At 42.7% G+C, this 22397-nt stretch overlaps 1 protein-coding gene across 1 annotated transcript in view; it reads right to left on the bottom strand.

Annotated features, from left to right (window-relative positions):
* Positions 1-672: 672 nt before the first annotated feature.
* Positions 673-22397, bottom strand: part of IMMP2L (inner mitochondrial membrane peptidase subunit 2) — a 487068-nt gene continuing 465343 nt past the window's right edge. The window contains exon 6 of the mRNA XM_081878139.1: positions 673-1374. Coding sequence (XP_081734265.1) covers positions 1255-1374 — 120 coding nt within the window. The 3' untranslated portion in view covers positions 673-1254. The remainder of the gene's footprint in view (positions 1375-22397) is intronic.

The raw sequence follows: 22397 nt of genomic DNA on the forward strand, positions 1-22397 counted from the left end.
CCCGCGTTTGTCATGCCCATGAATTTCAATGGATGTACTCAGAGTATGAGTAACATTGGATACAACCCACATATGTTTGGATCCAAACATAGTCATACTCAAGAGTAGAGCCAATGAAATCAATCCAAGCCTGGATCCAACCATACCTTTTGAGAATAAGGTTGCAAACTTATATACCCTTACCTGTGAGTAAATCTCATGGAACGCTGTTGGGCTAACTTGTGAGAAGACATGTGCAGGGTTGCACTGCAAAAGTTCCAAACATGCCATGCTACTTTTCAGCTAGGCAAATATATCTGCAGAAATAATGATGATTTTACGTAAATCAAATACAGAAATAATGTCTAACAGTAAATGTTGGCTGTGAATTAAAATCATTTAATCCTCCTTCATTTATTATATTGTAAAGTTTTACTATATGTAGCAGAAAAAGTATTTAAAGAATTAAAAAAGTTCTTCATACTCTCTCAGAGATATTATTATCAATTGCGATTATACTTAACTGCTGATTAAAGTGACTGTTACAGTATGGCTGCAATGTATTTCAATTTAGAATGCATTTATCCCATCAGCAACTGGATATATCGGAAGTATTTATATGAAACATTAATGCTAAACAAAAGCATGTTCAATTTAATCATGAAATCAATAACACACAAAGAAGGAAAAGCATTTCATGAAAAATGCATTTTGTTTTATTTATTTTTATGACAGATTGTATAACAGGCTTTTTGGGACCAGAAATGCTATTCATTCAATACAAACAACTCTTCTGCAATCCAAAATGTTAAAATGATTTATTCCGTCTTGGCAGTAACAATGAACTATATGATTGACTTCATGTTTTCACAATCCATATTCATTTTAAGATCTGGCACCATGCCCCCACTCCCCCCCTCCACAAAAATATCAAATCCTCTGGAAAATAAAATATGGAATGGGGGGGGGGAATGACACATTTCGCATCTATAGTGATAGTGGGATAGATGAAACATTTCAAGCTCCGTACAGCTGACAGTAAGCTGAAATTTCAAATCAAGACACAATTGCTTCAGAACTAAGGATACACCATTTCATGTGATTAAATTAAATCTGTTTAGATTTACAGACATGCGCATATATATATATATATATATATATATATATGCTTGCAGAAACTCTGCACATTTGGCAGTTCTGTTATTGGCTGTTCTTGCCCCTTTCCTACAGTTAATTCAAGAGTCAATAACTTGCTTCCCACCAGATGTGAAACGGTCATTCCTCCTCATCCTGGAGAAGCTGGCGTTCTGGAGGAAGCTTGGGCTGCAACTTCTGCCAGCGCTCTGGAGGCCAGAGGATATGGGTTGCGCGAGCGTGCAGAAGTCCAAGAGAGACCTGGAAAAGGCAATCAAAACACAGGTGTAATAATAATATGCAAGAAGATAGAGCTTAGGGAGAGGAGGGCTTACGGCATTTCATAAACGTGTCGAGCAAGTTATACCAGCTGAGAAAGAGGACTGGATTTGTAGCTGGGATTAAACCCCCCCTTAAGTGGTGAATTCATTTCAGGCAAGCCTTCTGTCTAAAATGCAGAGACACTTCTAAAACAGGACCGATGCCGGGGAATTGTGATGATGATAAAGAAAGCGAAAGGGGAATAAAAAACCAAACTATATAAAATTTTAACAGCTTGTCCCATATAAAAATTGACAACTTAAATAAAGAACCATAAAAGGTTACAACTTGCAACAGTTCTTTCTAAAGACTCGTTGAAGACAGAGCCCTCGGTGCCCTGCAGACTACATATGGAACTGTTGAAGGTACAGGCTGTCTCACTTTGTGCAACTGCGCAAGCAGCTTTTGTGATGGTTTGTTATGGGGGAGGATCGCGATCTCTGTACCTGCAGCAAAAGGCAGAATCTCCTGCTGTGCCAAAGCCTGTCCTTCAATTTTCTTGAAAGACACACCAGAGGCAGCTTCATCTGCTCCTAGTGCTCCTAGCTTTCGATATGCTTGCACCACTTGTTAGCTAACTAGCAAAAACGTGCAGCAGAAATTTGATGTATATATCTTATCTAATATTTATATGATTTTTTCAGCAATTTAATGTATATTTTGTGTAAGCTGTTTACAGGTTTTAGCAATTAAACTGCATTTAAGTCCTACTAAATAACAATAATGCTGTGGCAGAACATGGTAAAAAGAGAAATTAAGAATATTCAGTATGAAGAAGCAACCTACATTTCTTACTTCAATGTATTCAAGAGTTTGCTCCTATTTTTTTTTAATATAAACAGGACATCCAATGTTATTTGACATTTTAACTAGCAGCTTGAGCTCACTGTAACTTTCTGAGTCGCTTTTAATTTAGGCTTTGGTTTTTTAATTATATAGATGGATAAACAAACAAACAAATGAAAAATAAAATACTATTGATGAATTAAAAACAGTAGCCTTTGTGAACAATGCATTGTTTCCAATACATAATGATTGACATTGTCAAAATATTGATAGGTGTCAACTTGGTTGGTTTACATCTACTCCACAATTGTAAATAGAAAGTCCAGTGCTTCTGAAAACTTTCTATGGAAGTTTTTCTTCCTTCCCACAGGTAAGCCATTATCTCATTCCACATCCTCCCTTTGCACTGTGCTTGAGGTCAACATGCACCAAACCAGCAAGTCCACTACAACAAACTTTCCCATTTCATTAGTTTGAAAAGGAAACAAAAGGCAGCTTGACTCAGTTGCAATGGAAGAATATTCAGAAGTTTTATTCTCTAGAAAATATGAATCCATCAAGGGAAAATTAAAACTCTACTTCAGGAGATTCAGACTGGGCTTGCATGAGTCAGCAACACAGCTCTCCAGAGGCCTAAGGCTAAACCTTCTCCCTAAGCCACCCCATCTCTTCCCAGGCTACATCCACCAATGACCCACTCTCTTCAAGTGTTTTTGCCTGGCTGGAATGTGCTCTGCCTGGCTGTGATAATGCCTCCTGCTCAGAGTTGGTTCACCAATGAGGCAGTGTGAAGCACCCGCCTCAGGAATTAGAAGCGCAAGAGGTGATTACCCTACTACTGCCGCCGCCAAAATGGGAGGGGCAGCTGTTCCAAAGTGTGGCATTGCCACTCGTCCTCCTCACCCCCGGGACTGATAAGACACATGGCAACACTTTGTGGAGCACTCTGGCTCTTGCTGAGTTTGGGCAGGGGGCATTATTGTGATTGCAGAAGTGAGGGGTGGGGGCCACGGCAGGTAGGGGAGGGAAAACCACAGTCCCATTTTGCCTCAGGTGGCAAAACAGGATAGGCCACCCCTGCTTTTGCTTGCCTGCATGGAGGTGTGTGTGTCTAAATGTGGAATGCCAGTCGTGTTCTTGTTGTTGTTTTTTTAAAAAAGAGTCATACCCCTTGCTCTGCGCACTTGTCTCTGGGCCCGCCCACCACTGAGATGAAAAGATTTCTCAGGAAGGAATACAGCCCACAGGCTGGAAAAGATTCCCTACCTCTGATTTCAAGGGCTTAGAATGTCCGTGTGGCCCACAGCAAAACAAAACAAAATCAAGAATTCCCGATAAACAAAACCAAAACAATTCCAAAAGCACAAAAATGTCTTTAAAAAGACAAGCAGCAATCGACACATTTAAACTATCAGTGATTTAAAAGAACATAAAGAGTGATTTTAAAAAATGGGAGGATAAAAACATATTTGAATGGCACCTCAAAAAATGACAAAGTGGGCATCTGGTCTGCTTCTCTGAGGAGGAGGCATCATGAAAGCATCACTGCAACTGAAAATACCCTCTTCCCTTCTCTTCCTGCTTTGTGTCTGAAAGTGGGGGGGTCCACTATCCAAGTGTTTGGGTGAACATGAAGCATGCATGCAAATCCCACCCCTAATATCTTGCCTATGCCCCAGTGTCACTAGGCTCCCAATTGCTGGGAGGCTTCTAATCACAGCCATCTGAACACAGTTAGAACCTCCCTTCAGAACTGACATTCAACAAACAGAGGGAGGAAGTGGAATCAGTGGTTGTGGGGGCATTGGGGACAGGGCCCGATGCATGATCCTGGCCTCTGGTTTAAGTGGCTTCCAGGAGTGTACTGGAATGTCCAGGACAGCAAGCCTGAAAGTACCCTCTTCCTAAAGCAAACAAAACCTGAGAAATATTAAGAGTTCTCGTCCATAACCTTCCCATCACTTTTTCTTTTCTGACATAGAAAAGTTAAAAGCTAATGCAGCACCATTTGCTGGTGAGAGGACTATTATCGGCAAATTTTCTCTTCATTTCCCACAGGGGATGCATATGTTACATAGCCTATTATGCCATAGTCAGAACTCATTCCAATCAAATTATGTGGGAGATGAAAGTATTTTATCCTTGTGATTCTATCCTTTTTGCATGTGCCTTTTACATGGCACTCTCTGGGCAGCTTTGCCTGGGAATACTTTAGCTTGGCACCACATGCCTTGCCTAAGGAACTTCCAATTCTAACTGATCCTATATTTAGCTTCTAAATGACAGTCTAAATATTGGGTTTAGCAAGACTTCACTAACTACCTGAAGTGTGATTCTTCGCAAATGGGTTTTATTTTTTATAGATTTAAAGAATTCACAGTGCACTGGGGCATCGCCCGCCTCCGCGAAGGCTAAGTAGCTTATAAATACAATGGCCACGAACTAGAACTGCTTCCAAACACTGAACAAAAGAGCCCTGCCAAAGCAAACTCAAGCTGCCAGCAGGTTTTCCATTCGTGGAGGTGGAACCATGTTTTACACACCAGGCTGTGCACTAGTCACTGCAAGGATTATGCACTCACCCATGGCCCTTTGGGTGGATTGTGATCAAAATGGTATCCAATAGGGGAACTGTATCGGGAAGTTTTTAATGTTTGATGTTTTATTATGTTTTTATATTCTGCTGGAAGCCACCCAGAATGGCTGGGGTAATAATAATAATAATAATAATAATAATAATAATAATAATAATAATTCTGTATGCATCACACAATACAATGGAGAAGAAGGTAGAGGGTCCCAGGTTCAATCCCTGACAGTTTCAGATACAGGTGGGAGAAAACCCTGTTGGGAACTCTGACGTCAGTGAAGGCAATACAGAACTAGATGGACCCATGATCTGATTCAGCACAAGGCAGCTTCCTATACACCACCACAAGATCACATGTAACACTGCTGAAACGTCATGTTTCTTTCCTGGTCAAAGCCTCATAATCACTGAACTGGGGGGCAGGGAAGTGTCAGTACACTATTACATATGCAATGAGAACCTGTGTTTTCAATTCCCAAAGCTACACACACACACTTTACAAATAAAGCACTAGGTTTATTAATAGGTTTTCGTCTGGTCTTCTGTCATGAGTCGGAGTTAGGAGTAGGTCAGCAATAAAAAACAACAGCAGCAGTGTCAGTGAACTCTTTACTCAAAGAAACCAAAACACTGCAGGCCTAGTGATCACAGCAACTCTTCCCAGTACGTCTTGCCCCAATGACACAATTGCGAGGACAGAAGGTCCCACCTTCCCACCACTTTCCAAGGCACAGCAGACTAAGGCTCTGTCATCTTGTGTCTCTTTGCTCGGCCCTCTCAATTTCTCTGCATGTTCTGGGAGACTGGGGGGGGGGGAGGGAGTTGGTCACAGCAAGAGGGGGAGATTCCCTGGATTCTTCAGCAGCCTGCCGCATCTCTGTCTCCTGCCCCCATCTCTCCTGCCTGATTCTGGACTGCTCTCTGCCCTAGCCTCTTCCTGCTCACTTAAACCTATTGCCTCTTCAGCTTCCGACACCTCGTCCTCCAGTCTTCTTCTTGTGGCCACTCATTGTCATCCCACCACCAAGCCCCTGGCTCTGAACCTTCTTGGCCTGGGAGTTCCCTTGGGGGTTCTTCAGGTGGTGCCTCCCACCAGTCCTCTGAATTCAGCCATGACATCTTCTGACCAACTGGCCAGGCACCAAATGAATTAGAAATTCATCAGCATTCTGGCAGGCAACACCAATAAGCAATAGCTCTGCACTGCTCACAACATAAAGCCAGCCAGAACTTTGACCGGAATAGGTTGCGCAATTATGTTTGGATATTAACTACTGTGCCACAAACCCTTTCCACTGCCAAATACAAGTAAGTTTGGGGAAAGGAGATAGTGAGGAAAACGTCTATCTGGCTATCTGGCTGCTGCTGGACCCAATCCAGGCCCTAAGCAGTATTCCTGAAAATCTGGAGGACCAGCAAAACAATTTTGTTCTAAAGAATTATTAATGACTGAGACAGGAGGTGGTCCTTCAGTCACTGCTTCTGATTGCTCAGCTGACCAGAAAATGTGAAGGCTAGTTCTTGGAATACCTTGAAAATATAGATAGATAGAAACATTTATATTCTACCCTTTAACCTGATGTTTCCCTTGGTGGTAATTAGGCAGCATGTATCCTGAGGGTTTGGAAAAGGGTTAGATGGAGCATTTGGATTACGTTCCTACAATTTTTTATGACAGCCTGAGGTAACCATCAGGTGTAGCCCATACCACTGTTGTTACTACCACTGCAGCAGAATTTTACACACATCTTTGCTTTCATAAAAATATTCTGCTGCAGTAAAAAATAAAAAAGACCAGAAAGTGCATTCAAATTGCTCTCTGGAACTCTTAACTTTTCCTTATGGGTTTGGATGCAACACCAGAGATACCTGAGCAGTTGTTTAGGCCCCTGAACTTCGGGGAGGCCCAACACTGACACCTACCCTGAGCCCTCCTTTAAAAAAACAAAAAAACAAAAACCAGTCCCTCTGCTCACACTGAACACATACTAAAATGTTGATGAATTCCCATGGCGACTTAAAACTGAACTTAAGATTGGAAAAAGGAGAACTAGAAAAACTGAAACTGACATATTTGCTAATCCTTACTGTAGCATCAACTCTGGGGCACTAGAGCTTTAAATGCCAGCTGGACCCAACCACCCAGTGTTGCTCAAAGTCCTACTGCAACCTGCAGCAACAGGTAAGCCTGCCAGGCCCCCAGACAGAGGAAGGAGGTCCACCCAAAGGCATTTTGCCCAGGATCCCCCTCAAACATGGAGCCAACACAATCTCTATCAATTCATCTAAACTCTAAAAGAAAGAAAAATAACATGACAAAAAGTTCCTAATAAGAAAAAGGCATAATCATTTCAATTAGAATATGAAATACCATTTTTAAAAGGTCACAAATGACGTAAGTATTTATATGTTTCAGGATTTCTTATGGATGTTAACGTACCTGAACTAACTTAAAGCCTGGAGTGCAGACATTGTGCACCCCAATTAAGAGGTCATGTTTTAAAAGGATAGGCTTTTACATATGCTTTTAGATCAGAGGTCCCTGGCAGCTGTGTGCAATTTATTTAAAACAGTCTGAGCATGTGAGGACAATTTTCTCATAAAATGGCTACATTTACTCAAGGCTGTATTTTTTCATCACTCTGAGGCTCTTCAGAATTAATCTTGGGCAGAGTAGAGGCTTGGGTACCTTCAGCTATTTCCCGTTAAGAAGGATTTTTTTTAAAAAAAAAAGCAGGAAGTTCAGAATTTTATGCAAATAGACACCAACCACCCCCAAGGAATATCTCTAGCTAATTCTCATGATTTAATTTCCCAGGAATCATGTGTATGCACCAATTTCTCCTCTCTCTCTCTCTCTTCTACATAATCAAATCACTGGAGTTGAAGTGGCCTGTATCTAATTTAATATTTTGTAGCTTGATTAAACAGGTGCTGAATTACTTGAATATAATTTGGTTAGTTAACAATGCACACTATTGATACCAGATCACTTCTGTTGCTGGATTTATACACCAGTTCCCATGAAATGTTACACTTAAATTGGTATGGCAGATTTCGAGATGGGCTGCTTTCGTATTTCAAGTTGATAAACATTCTGAACCTAAACATTTTCACTAGTGCATAATCCTAAAATCCCAAATGATTCATATTTTGTGACACTATGCAAATGCAATGAATTTTATGCTCCGTCTAAAATAAGCCTCCTCATATTGCCCTGTTAATGAAATTGAAAATATGATCTAATTTGTGTGTGTGTGTGTGTGTGTGTGTTAAAGAGGAGTCTGAAAGTATTTCCTGTTACACTTCCTGTTTGATGCACTATTATGACATATATAAGAAGCCCACTTCCTGTCTTTTATGAAGCCGTGTCTAAATAAATAAATAAATAAATAAATAAATAAATAAATAAATAAATAAATAAAAATAATTTATTATTTGTACCCCGCCCATCTGGCTGGGTTTCCCCAGCCACTCTCGGCGGCTTCCATAGAAACCAAAAAACACTAAAATATCACACATTAAAAACTTCCATGAACAGGGCTGCCTTAAGATGTCTTCTGAATGTCAGGTAGTTGTTTATCGCTTTGACATCTGATGGGAGGGTGTTCCACAGGGCGGGTGCCACTACCGAGAAGGCCCTCTGCCTGGTTCCCTGTAGCTTTGCTTCTCATAATGAGGGAACCGCCAGAAGGCCCTCAGTGCTGGACCTCAGTGTCCGGGCAGAACGATGGAGGTGGAGACGCTCCTTCAGGTATACTGGGCCGAGGCCGTTTAGGGCTTTAAAGGTCAACACAAGCACTTTGAATTGTGCTCGGAAACGTACTGGGAGCCCATGTAGGTCTTTCAAGACCGGTGTTATGTGGTCTCGGCGGCCGCTCCCAGTCACCAGTCTAGCTGCCACATTCTGGATTAGTTGTAGTTTCCGAGTCACCTTCAAAGGTAGCCCCACGTAGAGCGCATTGCAGTAGTCCAAGCGGGAGATAACTAGAGCATGCACCATTCTGGTGAGACAGTCCACGGGCAGGTAGGGTCTCAGCCTGCGTATCAGGTGGAGTTGGTAGACAGCTGCCCTGGACACAGAATTGACCTGCGCCTCCATGGACAGCTGTGAGTCCAAAATGACTCCCAGGCTGCGCACCTGGTCCTTCAGGGGCACAGTTACCCCATTCAGGACCAGGGAGTCCTCCACACCAGCCCACCCTCTGTTTCCCAAGAACTGTCCTTCTGTCTTGTCAGGATTCAACCTCAATCTGTTAGCCGCCATCCATCCTCCAACCGCCTCCAGGCACTCACACAGGACCTTCACTGCCTTCACTGGTTCTGATTTAAAGGAGAGGTAGAGCTGGGTGTCATCTGCATATTGATGGACACTCAGTCCAAACCCCCTGATGATCTCTCCCAGCGGCTTCATATAGATGTTAAAAAGCATAGGGGAGAGGACGGAACCCTGAGGCACCCCACAAGTGAGGGCCCAGGGGTCTGAACACTCATCCCCCCCACCACTTTCTGAACAAGGCCCAGGAGGAAGGAGCAAAACCACTGTATGACAGTGCCCCCAGCTCCCAGCCCCTCTACACAGTCCAGAAGGATGTTATGGTCGATTGTATCAAAGGCCGCTGAAAGATCCAGCAGAACTAGGAAACAACTCTCACCTTTGTCCCTAGCTCGCCGGAGATCATCAACCAGTGCGACCAAGGCAGTTTCAGTCCCATGATGAGGCCTGAATCCCGATTGGAAGGGATCCAAATGGTCCGCATCCTCCAGGCGAGCCTGGAGTTGTTCAGCAACCACGCGCTCAATCACCTTGCCCAAGAATGGAAGATTTGAGACTGGGCAATAGTTGGCCATACTGGCTAGGTCTAAAGATGGTTTTTTAAGAAGCGGTTTAATGACCACCTCTTTCAGCGGATCTGGGAATGTTCCCTCACAGAGGGAAGCATTCACCACCCCGCAGAGCCCATCACCCAGTTCTTCCCGGCTAGCTTTTATAAGCCAGGATGGGCAAGGATCAAGGAGACAGGTGGTTGGTTTCACGCGTCCAAGCAGCCTGTCCACATCCTCAGGGGTAACGGATTGAAATTGATTCCATGCAACTTGACCAGACAGGGCTCCAGCACTCTCCCGCCCTAGCCCTGCTCCCACGGTGGTGTCTAGCTCCTTTCGAATATGAGTGATTTTATCTGCAAAAAACTTTGCAAAATCGTTGCAGGAGATCTTGGGGTCTTTACAAGGCCCCGGTGGTAAAGGTGGTTCCGTTAAATTGTGGACCACCTGAAAGAGTCTCCTGCTACTATTTTCTGCAGATGCAATAGAGGCGGTGAAGAAAGTCTTCTTCGCCGTCGCTATCGCCACTTGGTAGGCTCGACGTTGAACTCTAACCTGTGTCCAGTCAGATTCGGAGTGAGTTTTCTGCCACCGACGCTCTAGCCGTCTCAGCAATTGTTTCATCGTCCTCAGCCCCGAAGAAAACCACAGGGCTGTCTGGGCTCCATGCAATCGGAGAGGGCATTTCGGAGCCAGACAGTTGATAGCCCTGGTTAACTCCGCATTCCAGCAGGCCACCAGGGAATCAGCTGAAAGGCCATCAACATGGGATAAAGCATCCCCTACCACTCTCTGGAAACCATTTGGATCCATTAAGTGATGGGGGCGGACCATCCGAATTCATCCCACCTCCCTGCAGAGGGGAAGGGTCGTGGAGAAGTCCAGTTGCACCAGGAAGTGATCTGACCATGGCACTTCTTTTGTTTCACTTTTACTTAGTGTCAGATCACCCACGTCACTAGAGGTGAATACCAGGTCTAAGGCATATGAGTTGGGCCAAACTTATTCAGGGACAGCCCCATGGAGGCCATGCTTTCCACAAAGTCCCGAGCAGCCCCTTGTAAGGTCGTGTCGGCATGGATGCTAAAATCCCCTAGGACAACCAAACTAGGTGTCTCCAGGAGAACATCCGCCATGACCTGAAGCAGCTCGGAAAGGGAATCCTTGGTGCAGCGGGGAGGTCAGTACACCAAAAGGAATCCTGTACTGCCCCTATTGCCCAACTTCCAGAACATGCACTCAGAAAACTGGGTCTTCCCAATAGGACGCCTGATGCAAACTAATGACTTCCTAAAAATCACTGCAACCCCCCCTCCCCGCCCTCATGAACTGGGTTGCTGTGCATAAGAGAAACCTGGTGGGCAAGCAGCGGCAAGGACAGGCCCATCTGTTTCCTCCAACCAGGTCTCTGTTACACATGCCAGGTCAAATCCTCCATCCACAATCAGGTCGTGGATGGCAGTGGTTTTATTCATAATTGACCTGGCATTACACAGCAACACCTTCAGATCTTTCACTGTGACTCAGCCATGTTCCAGGATATGTCGCAGTTGGAAATGAATGCAACTGTTCTGTGAAGACAGGGGACTCAGCTGCACAGCTGCAAATAAAACGTTTTAAATGTGTTGTAAAGTGCAATATACAAATGTGACACTAGGTGGCAATGGTGAGCTATGCAAATCTCAACGTATTTTTCAAAACTTTTTTTAAAAAAAGAATTTTCACAGCTTTTTTAATATGTGTGTAGATTCCACCAGGATTGAAGAACCTGTGGCATTTCAGGCGCTGGTGCACTCTAACTCCCACCAGCCCCAGCTAGTATGGTCAATTGTAGGGTTGCTGGGAGTTGCAGTCTATCAGTGGCTGCCAGCAATGATGTCAGTGTTCTATCTCCACTGTCTGGGGCAATTCACCTCTCAGTGTCTGTTACTTGGAATTATAAGTGGGGAGAATGCTATTGTGTGTCAGGACCTGCCTCCAGGTTTCCTGTAGGCATCTGTGAGAATATGAAGCTGGAATAGATAGGGCATTAATCTGATCCAGCGGGCTCTTTTGTTCTTAGTCCAGCAAGATCTGGTGGTTCACAGATACTCACCCCACCTCATACTTTCTGGGAGCTGAACTACATGAATAGTGTGCAAAAGGCAATGAAATTATTAAACTAGGGATTTCTTTTCTTTTGTTTCTTAAAAATTAATGGAAATTCAGCACAGTGTAAAAATACACTGCTGCATAATTAAGAGCAACGTAAACACAATGCCAAAAAGGGGAACACTTAGCTAGCACTCTGCCTACAGAACTAACAAAACGTACTGCAGATGGGGGGAAAACCTGCTGGGTCAAATTAGATTGCTTGTCTTTAAGACAGGCTATTACAATGGATTGTGATATTCAGCTGTAGGTGTAAAACAGTCTTATGGCAAATTATCTGCTTATATGGTTCTCTTCAAAATTAAGCCATAGTTCACTGGGGATAAACATGTTTGCTTTTTAGAATGCGCTTGTAGAATGTTGCTGAAACTTAATACTAAGGGTATAAAAAGCATAAATTAGTATTCTTTAAATGCTCCTGAACCTACCTACTATTAGTAGAAGTGCTGAAAGCATGTCCTTAGGTGTAGTGGTAGAGCTTCATGCTCCAGCACTGGGGGGGCGGAGAGCAGGTGGGGGCGTGGCTGGCACACGTCCCGGGGGCATGGCATGTGTCCTGGGGGCGTGGTGCCTAGCGCGGGCAGGGGGTCAGCCGCGAAGGTACCCCACCGTTATCACACTGCCGGGGGCGGTGCGCTCCCCCCACACTCCTCTTCCTCCGCCAGTGCTTAGGTGCTTTTAATAAAATTTACATTCTACATATTTCTGATCTCAAGCTATAGGAATCTGAGAGAAAATCCAAACGCAGAGTCAACCCGCCCCCCTAAGGTCAGACTCAATTTTCCTATTTAGGGACTAGATCCATGTCCATTTTGTTACTAGCTCTAGATAAAAGTGTCACAAGTGAGCTTGTCATAAAGCCTTCTTGGGTGCTGACCACTCTCTCTTCCATAGCTACTTATTTTTCTCAGGAGAAAGGACTTAATAATACATTCCATATAATTAGGGATAGATAGCCTCCACCCATCCAACATAAAATCTGGTGCAGATATAACTCAGTAAATGGATTAATTTCCAGAATATCCAGAAACTTCATCTGGACTATAGGTTCTTATTAGGCTGCTTTGTGCTGGTGCAAAGTGATGACATCATCACTTATGCTAGGGTCTTGCAGGCTTAGGGAAATTACCGTATTTTTTGCTCTATAAGACGCACCAGACCACAAGACGCACCTAGTTTTTGGAGGAGCAAAACAAGAAAAAAAATATTCTGAATCTCAGAAGCCAGAACAGCAAGAGGGATCGCTGCGCAGTGAAAGCAGCAATCCCTCTTGCTGTTCTGGCTTCTGGGATAGTTGTGCAGCCTGCATTCGCTCCATAAGACGCAGACACATTTCCCCTTACTTTTTAGGAGGGAAAAAGTGAGTCTTATAGAGCAAAAAATACGGTATGTGGTTTAATTAATACAACCCTCCCCACTTCATCCATTACATGTTACCTACAGGATATGCATGACCACTGCAAGAATCTTTTTTCATATCCTGAAGAAGCAATTTAGAATAAGAAACCTTGTAGAATTTCATGGCTTTTCTGACAAAACCAAAAAGCAAATTGTTATTATTACTATTATTCTGAAAACACGGAACATTTAAATTCATAAGCCACACTAGAATACACAAATGTTTAACACAAGTTCACAAAATCAATAAATACTGTTTAATCTTATGTTCCAAAACTTCTTCTGATGGGGGGGTGCTGGGGATGAAAAAAACAAACAAACTTCCAAATATATCAAAAGCTTCACAACTTATCCAATACATTTAAACAGTATAATTTTATCCTGCACTTTATTGTTTGAATACATAAGAAAGATTGAGCATTTTACAACAAAGCTTCTATTCTCTGATCTGTCTTCTCTAGTTCTGAAAATATTTCTGAGTTTCAGCATATACACTGCCTCCCAGACAGTTGCCAACCACTTTCTCAGTGTTGGAGGGTCCTTCTGTTTCCATTTATGAGTAATTACCATTCTGGCTGCGGTTAAAAGATGTATAATCATTTTGCTATCTTCTCAGAATACTTGAGTGCAAGTCTCAAATTCCAAATGTTGCTTAAAGGTTCAGATTCCCTTGTTAGCAGCTTGATAGTGTCTCTGGCTTGGAAGCACTGAAAATAAGAGAGCTTTTGCACATCTGTTGACCTCGTAATCTCACTGGAAGTTTTCATTAAAGCATTTCTCCGATTTGGTGACCCACACTTTCCCCCCATAATTGAGTACTGCCTACTGCCAGGAAGAGAAAGAGAAGAGAGGGGCAGACCTGGGAAACTGCCAGAGAGAAGGTGATAAGTCACTGATATAGCACTCTAAACAGCCATGGCTTCCCCCCAAAGAATTCTGGGAACTATCACTGGTAAAGGGTGGAGGGAACTGTTGCTCTGTGAGGGGTCTCCAGACAACTCCCTGAACCCTTAAAAACTACAGCTCCCAGCATTCTTTGGGAGAAGCCATCAGAGGCCGTTTTAGGCCAGTGTGACCTGTGTGGCTACACTGGGTGCCGCGCTGCACAACAATGCTGTAGAATGGAGTTTGAGAGGCAGAAAGGGCACCGCTGAATTTTAGAGGCCAAAGTCAGCCACTGAAATCATGACTATATAAAGAGATATAACACAGCTTTAAAGTATGGTGTTGTCTAGGGTTGCCATACATCCGGGATTCGGCCGTCGTAAACAGTGTCTGGGCGGAATTCACAGAAATGTCTGGGAAAATCTGGACATAGGGCAACCCATGTCAGAAGTGTAGATTCCGGCAAAATTCCTTAAAAATAGCTCAAAAGCTAATTTTTTTTTGCAAAAAAAGCTCACCAGCTTTGGGCTAAGCTCAACAACTTTTGTGTCCGGATTTCCACTTGTTGAAAAATGGTAACCCTAGTGTCAGGGTTCAGATGCAGGTCAGAACTCAAGACGCGGAGACAGGCAGAAAAGTTAGCTCCTCATTCTAGAAAACAGCATACCAGGGAGCAATGCCTACCAACAGGACTGGCCCCTGGTCCCTACAATGGGAAAGGCAAGCTTCGTGGATCCTTCTGCAGCTTCTGGCCCCTCCTTCTCTGCTTCATGTCCTGAGTCTGCATAGCTTTCTGCATCTGGCTCTTCTCTCTCACTCTAGCCTGTTGCCACTTCAGCCTCCAATCATTCCTTCCCCACCCTTCATCCTCTGACCTGTCCTCAGTGTCCTACTGCCACTCCTTGGGCTCTGAGGCTTCCCAAGGGGTTCCTCAGCCAGTGCCTCCCACCACTCCTCTTCATCCAGCCAGTCCCTGGCAGGCGTGATTGTGACCAGAGCCGCTTAGCTGCAAGAGCATTTGCATTTTTGAGCCACTCTCCCCTCGCATCTCTGCAGCCAAGTTGGCAGTGGCAGCAGAGCAACACAACTAGGATTAAGTCTGGGCACAGCAACAAACCACAGTGAGCAAGTATCATTTTAGATCAAGGTTTGCTGATCCTAGGTAAACCAGCTAGTGAGCCTAGTCAGGTTCAGATCTCAGAAAAGCAACCACAAAACTGGGAAAACAGCACTGGCCAGGGGTGCAAAAGATTATAATTGCCTGAAATAAAATTGCTTCCAGGCCAGATACATTTTGAGCCAATCCTTCACTGAAGGCACTTTTTAAACAGAAATTCTCATCAAGTGCAAGGGAGACCAAAGTGACCCCTTGTCTAGCACAATGTATCACATTCTATCTCTCTCTGACCTTGTGGACCTTTCTTTTTCTCTATTCTTATATTTCAGTTTTCTGTTCTGCTTCCCATATTCTGAGACAAAGACCTTAAATGGCACAAATGATACAGACCAAAAAACAAAAACAAACACCCTACCTAATTTATACATTTTCTGTTTCCAGAAATTGAGGTTGAGGTCACACATACTAAGGTTTTCAGTGCAGAATATCTGAGCTCCCGCCTATCACACAGCAGTTAAGAGGGGTTTTCTTGAAGTGCAGATACTTGTATCTTAAAAAGAACCTGATGTTTCATTAGTATTAGAGTAGCATCTCCAATTATAGAACAAGCCTAAGGTTCATTCCATCAATTACATAGTGTTACTTTTGTGAGCAAGTCCTTAATTTTGTGCTTGAAAGCCTGCTTGCATTGGTGTTAGGAGTACGCAGATTATAGAGCAGAAAAAGTGTTACATAATGTACTTTTGCAGAGATTGTCAATTAGAGACAATCACTGAATCAGAGCCTCCCATTTCTGATTACACTGGAAATCAGGCATTAAGTATCACTGCAGACACATTTCAGCCTCCCTCCAAGGATCTCATCTGTGGAGGGAGAAAACAACCCCAAGGTTCAATATTTTTAGGTATGATTTTAAATCCTTTTATTTCCAGACTTTATTCGTACAGTGGTACATTGGGTTACAGACGCTTCAGGTTACAGACTCTGCTAACCCAGAAATAGTACCTCGGGTTAAGAACTTTGCTTCAGGATGAGAACAGAAATCGTGCTCTAGCAGCGGTGCAGCAGCAGCAGGAGGCCCCATTAGTTAAAGTGGTACCTCAGGTTAAAAACAGTTTCAGTTTAAGAACAGACCTCCAGAACGAATTAAGTTCTTAACCTGAGGTATCACTGTATTATCTTTGCCTTATGGACAGTTTTCTTTACCAGGCTATTCCTGCTGGTAGATCTGTTTCTCACTCAAGCTATCCTGGCAGCCAGTAGCAAACAGTGGGGTAAATGAGTGATGTCGCTGCATTTGGGATGCAGGATTGTTAAGGATCAGCATAGCATATTGTCTGACCAGGACTGGGGAACCCAAAGCCCAAATTCACACTTGAAACAAATTGGGTAACCCTAGGCTAGGCGCTATCTCTCAGCTTAACCTAACTCACAGGGTTGTCTTGAGGATAAAAACGTACAATTGTAGCACCTTTGTAAAGGTATTGTTCTGCTATACCCTAGCCACTCTAGCAACATCTCCAAAATCAGCAGAACAAACAGTGGGCAGATGGGGGTGGGGGCATGAATGTGGGCTGTCAGACCTGACATGGGCTTCATGGAGATAAGTGCCTGACTGTTGATGGAAACAGGATACTGCACTTTATTGTTGTTGCTTAGCTGTGTCCGACTCTTCGGGACCCCATGGACCAGTGCACACCAGGCACTTCTGTCTTCCACTGCCTCCCACAGTTTAGTCAAACTCATGCTGGTAGCTTCAAGAACACTATCCAACCATCTCATCCTCTGTCGTCCCCTTCTCCTTGTGCCCTCCATCTTTCCCAACATCAGGGTCTTTTCCAGGGAGTCTTCTCTTCTCATGAGGTGGCCAAAGTATTGGAGCCTCAGCTTCACGATCTGTCCTTCCAGTGAGCACTCAGGGCTGATTTCCTTAAGAATGGAGAGGTTTGATCTTCTTGCAGTCCATGGGACTCTCAGCACCATAATTCAAAGGCATCAATTCTTCGGCGATCAGCCTTCTTTATGGGGATACTGCACTACTGGAAGGTAATTTCAAATGTAGTATGAATTAAAAAGGGGCTTTTGCATGGGGTGGGGGAATATTTTTTTTGTGTACCCCCCCACATAAACACACACATTGTGTGTGATTTCAAGCACATGACTTTTTAAAAATCTGTCATCAAGCATATGCACTAAAATGCAGCACATATTATACAGACAGAAGAAAATGGAGGACTTTAAGTATTATCTCCCCACATCCCATGTCTTTAACAAAGGGCTTCACTGTGAGTGCTAATAATTCGATCAAATGCACCAACAGAAAAGTCCAGCACGCTCATTCCTACGAGCTGACCTCTGTTCCAGATCAATGAACTCTTTGAATTACCACAGGCCGATTACTAAAAGACATGCAATGGTTAATTAAGTTCTCTCTCTGTCTGCCTTCTCAAAAGGTCTCCATGTAACTAAGGAGACCTTTTGAGGTTAACTAACTTACAGCAAATCCCTGCTAGCCTGGAAATATTCCATGGATATATTCACTTGCAAGTCTCTTCCACAGCTGTGAGATGTTAATATTAGGAAACCATTTGAAGATTTCTCATTGCAGATTGTTAATTGTCTCTTTCGTCAAAAAGGTGAATGGGAAACCTCTTCACATTCTGGACTCTGCATTCATAATCAAGGCGTTGGGCAACATGGTGAGCAAGTGGAATAGTCTTACCTTTTGCTTCATTTTATGATTATTATAAATATGTGCAAAATATGTATATATAGAAGAGTCTACCCAGAAAAAAAGTCATGCTGAGCTCAAAAGCCAGTTAATTGGCTATTAGATCAGAGCCACAGTTTACAACACTGATATGTGAAACTGTTTCAGAGTTTGCAGCATTCAGTCTTTTTGTCCCTTCCATGAATTCACTGGAATTCAGACTCTAAAATAGCTGTATCTTAAGTAATGTGTCACAATGCATTTATGTCTGCATGGACTGTTAATGAGTTAGTTATGAAGACGAAGTTGCATTAGCTTCTGAAACCACTAAGCCCCATAACTCTGTCACTGGTGGACTGGTGAGTCAGACGTTGTAGTCTTCCCCTGGAGACTTAGGAAACTGACTGGATTCCAGAGTACTCACAGGTTTTAACAGATGCTTTGCAGCCCGAGTGAAATGTAGAACAGCAAATGGCCATTGTTTGGCCATTGATGTAATTGCTTTCGGAGTTTCTTGCCATCAGTTTTTGGTATGTGATTTTAGCTTCTGTAATTGACTGAAGCGGTTGTAACAGTGGAAAAAAATATTGTCTTCTAACATCACATCTATAGTGAACAGCTCGTTAAATTAAAATTTATATATTTATCTTCTGCCTACTGTGATGGATTTCTTCCTATGCTGATGACAAAATGTCCTCCATTTTCCTTGATTTGAGAGCTGAATTTCAAGTCAGAGTTCAAGTTAAAGAATTTCCTTTTAATCAGCCTTTTTCAGTCTTAGATTCCTAGTTGTTGTTGAACTCCCATCATCTCTGGCCACAGGCCTTGCTAGCCAGGGATTGTGGGAGTTGTATCCCAACATCTGAGGACCCAACACTGAGAAAGGTCATTTCAGATGAACCATTCATTTTGTATTATTTTATAGTATTTTATGCTGTACAATATATTGATATTTTATGTGAGTAGGAGGTATATACTTTTGCAAAATAAATGAACGAATAGAAAACTCAGTGTCATTTGTTATATTACCAGCTCAATTTCCACCTATGGTTTTATATACTAACATCAGGAGCAAGCAGTTACAGCCAGGATCAACATCTGTCCTGGATCAATATCTTTCCAGATTGGTAAAAATCACCATGAAAATCTGTGGGGGGGTTTTAATCACTCTGGTAGAGATGAAACCACCTACAGTGTACACCACAGAACGGTTGCCTGATCTCTCAATGTCACAAGGTTGGATGAGTTAAATAAAGAAGAGCCATAAGGATAACACTAAGAACTGGGGAAGCTGAAGGAAATCAAGCACTAAGTGAGGCTGAGTCTGTGGTTCAGTCATGCAGATACGACCCAATACAAAGTATATTTAATAGCATTGTCACTATCTCCTTTTTTTGTCCTGCTGTAAGACATAGGTTACAGAAATCTCTACTTCATTAAGTTCTTTTTAAATGTAGTTTTACTTTGAAAAATAAATTAAACAGGATTTATAGTAGATTTAAAATGTATCTATTGAACTAAGTCAGCACATTCCAGCACTAGCCATAAAATACGAAGGACACATGTATGAAAGTGACTTAATGGTCTCTAAGATAAGCTCTGGGGGAGACTTCACTGGGGTGTCACATTTGTTTCTGATGAGGGCTATTATTTCCAGTGGCTATAACACTAGCAGTACTACAACCTGCCAAATCTTATCAGAGAAACATGAAAGCCTTAAGGAGTACAGAGAAAGAGAGATGTACAAATGCCACTAGTTTATGTGGAGGTTTTGCATTTCTGAAGTTTTAAACTGTGTGCATATGTACATCATCAGTATAATCTGAAATTTCAACTTTGAACTATTTCCGAGTGCTGCAATGTGGTTAGCCCTTGCGCAAAAGTTCAAGCTGCTGGAGGGTTTGGACCTGGAATTATGTGGTTTTTTTAATTTATGGAATACAGCAGCGACAGAACCCACATCATCTGTGGGTGTTAAGGGGCAAGGAAGCACCAGATTATATGCCATTTAAATCATTTCATAGTCTGAAACAAAAATGCCAAGTTGTTTCTGGCTGCTCAGCTAACTATTCCTATGAAGCTCTTGAACTTGCTGCAGGGTACTTCATGCCTGGACCTGAGACCTCCTGATTTGGATGGAGGAAAAGGAGATAGGGACTTAATCTTCCATATTAGCCTGATGGTAGTCTGGAGTAACATTTATTGTATCCACTAGAGGGAGGGATTATTTGTACTTGTCCATTTGCACACCGGTGCTTCATTTATTTCATTCAGACTTTTGTTTGGTGTCATCTATTTTAATAAAGTTTCTTGTGGGGGAAATCAACTAAGAGCTAGTATGGGAGACCATGATTCAAATTCCTACTCACCTAAGAGGTTCACTGGGTGACCTTGGAATAGTCACTGTCTCTCAACCCAATCTACCTCACAGGGTTGCTTTGCAACTTTCTTTCTAAATGGGCTAGAGATTTTTATATAAAAAACAAAGGAAGAAAGTTGAGCACCTGTGGCTCCTCCTGGTAGGGGAGTCCAACTGCATGCATACTCTAATTGCACCATTATAGATATGGGCCTCGAAGGACCCCAGGAATTCCTACTGCCTGGTGTCCCCCCAAAAAATCAGTTGTCAATCACAGCTCCACCTTCACTCATTGGCTAAGAACACTGACAAGCAACAGCAGGAAGGCTGGCTTGTTTAGCATGGCTTAGAAGCATTTGTTTCATCATCATCATCATCATCATCATAATTCCTAGGAGGGTTAGAGGCTTGCTGAAAAGAAAAGAAAAGAAAAGAAAAGAAAAGAAAAGAAAAGAAAAGAAAAGAAAAGAAAAGAAAAGAAAAGGAAGTTCAGTATCTGGAATCTATGTTTAGGGCTGCCATTGAAGGTCTTCACAGGTTCTGATTCGGTGACACCCCCCCCCCAATGGATCAGCCTCCACTGATTTTAATTGGGGAGCAGGAGAAATGAAGCATGGAAACCAACTCAAATACTACAATTCAACAATGGCAATTCATTGTTTGTAATCTTGTTTCAAAGGTATCCCTCTCATGTAGCCATTAATTCAGATACCCTTGGAGCCTCCCTGGGTTTGGGGCGCCTAATTCTGCATATACTGTGTATAATGACAAATCCACCACTGAAAAGGCCCCAAGACTGTGCACCCGCATTTAATGAGACAGTTTCCATTTGATGCTGATGATGAGGGACTAGGCAGACCGCACAGCCAAAAGCTGAACATATGCCAGCTGCAGCTAGTATTTTTATTTTCCCCTGCAAAAGTATTTATTCTATTATTCTTTTTCATTGTGACATAAATAACATAACGCCCCCGGGTGGATTAGCAAGGCAAGGTTATGGGTTTTTTTAAATCACAGTGACCTTGACTTGAGTAGAATCTGTTTCCAAATGCAATTCATTAAGTACCGCTGTATGACATGACAATACTGAGAGTAAGGGGAATCTGCAAACAGTGAAGCGAAGCTCCCTGAGGAAGCCAGATATAATAAAGCAGGGTCACTCTAAACAGCACATTTGCTACAGCCAGACATGAAATTTGAAAATCCTTTGCTGGAGAAAACTACATAGGTCAGCAACAGAACTCAGTCCACCTCATCACTGATACCAGAAAGGTACAGGAAGAGGGGCTGGGCAATGTGCCATATGTCAGAACAACAAATATGAGAAAAATCTCAGTAGAGGGAAGAAAAGGGTAATTGCTCCATTTAAGGCTAAAAAAATAATATTGGACATAGCCAATATATGTATGTATAATTTTAGGTTGCAATTGTATACAAACTCACCAGGGACTAAATCCCGCTGAACACAGCAGGACTTCTGATTAAACATGAATAGATTTGCACCACAGAACTGTATTTTATGGATAGGGTTGTAGCACTGTGTTTAAGCATCAGATTTGTATGCAGCAGGTCCAAAATTCAATCCCTGAAATTTTCAGATTGGGCTGATGCAACTTCCTACCCAACAACCCTGGAGAGCCACTGCCAATCAATGTAGACAATACTGAACTAGACGGACCAATGGTCTGACTCAGTATAAAACCACCTCCTACATACATAGGCTCCAGAAAAATGTCATGGCTTTATTGCGTGGCAAGGCCCTGAACCCTACCCCTTTGCTGGAATAAAGACACTTGACACCAGTATTTTAGGTTAATGGGATTTAAAAAGGCCACAACTTTATTCAGAAAAATGCCATGGCTTTATTATAAAATGTTCTGCAATGGCAAACAAAATGTTAAGAGGGGATGTATTGCTTGCTGTCTCAAAACAACATCACAAAACTTAATCCTGCGTGTTGAGGCCACTCGTTTACTTTGCTTTAATTAATTCAGCTATAATTGCCCAACCTAAATTCAACTCTCGGAAATAGTGACAGTCTAAGCAGTGTACCCCAAAGGAAACTTTTGAGGCTCCAAGGAAGAAACATGGTGATTTATATTATAGCCTCTACTAGCTATTCCTCTGGCCTATGTTTTTA

The sequence above is a fragment of the Podarcis erhardii genome (assembly GCF_964252035.2).
Source record: "Podarcis erhardii genome assembly, chromosome: 10".
Classification (NCBI taxonomy): Eukaryota; Metazoa; Chordata; class Lepidosauria; order Squamata; family Lacertidae; genus Podarcis; species Podarcis erhardii.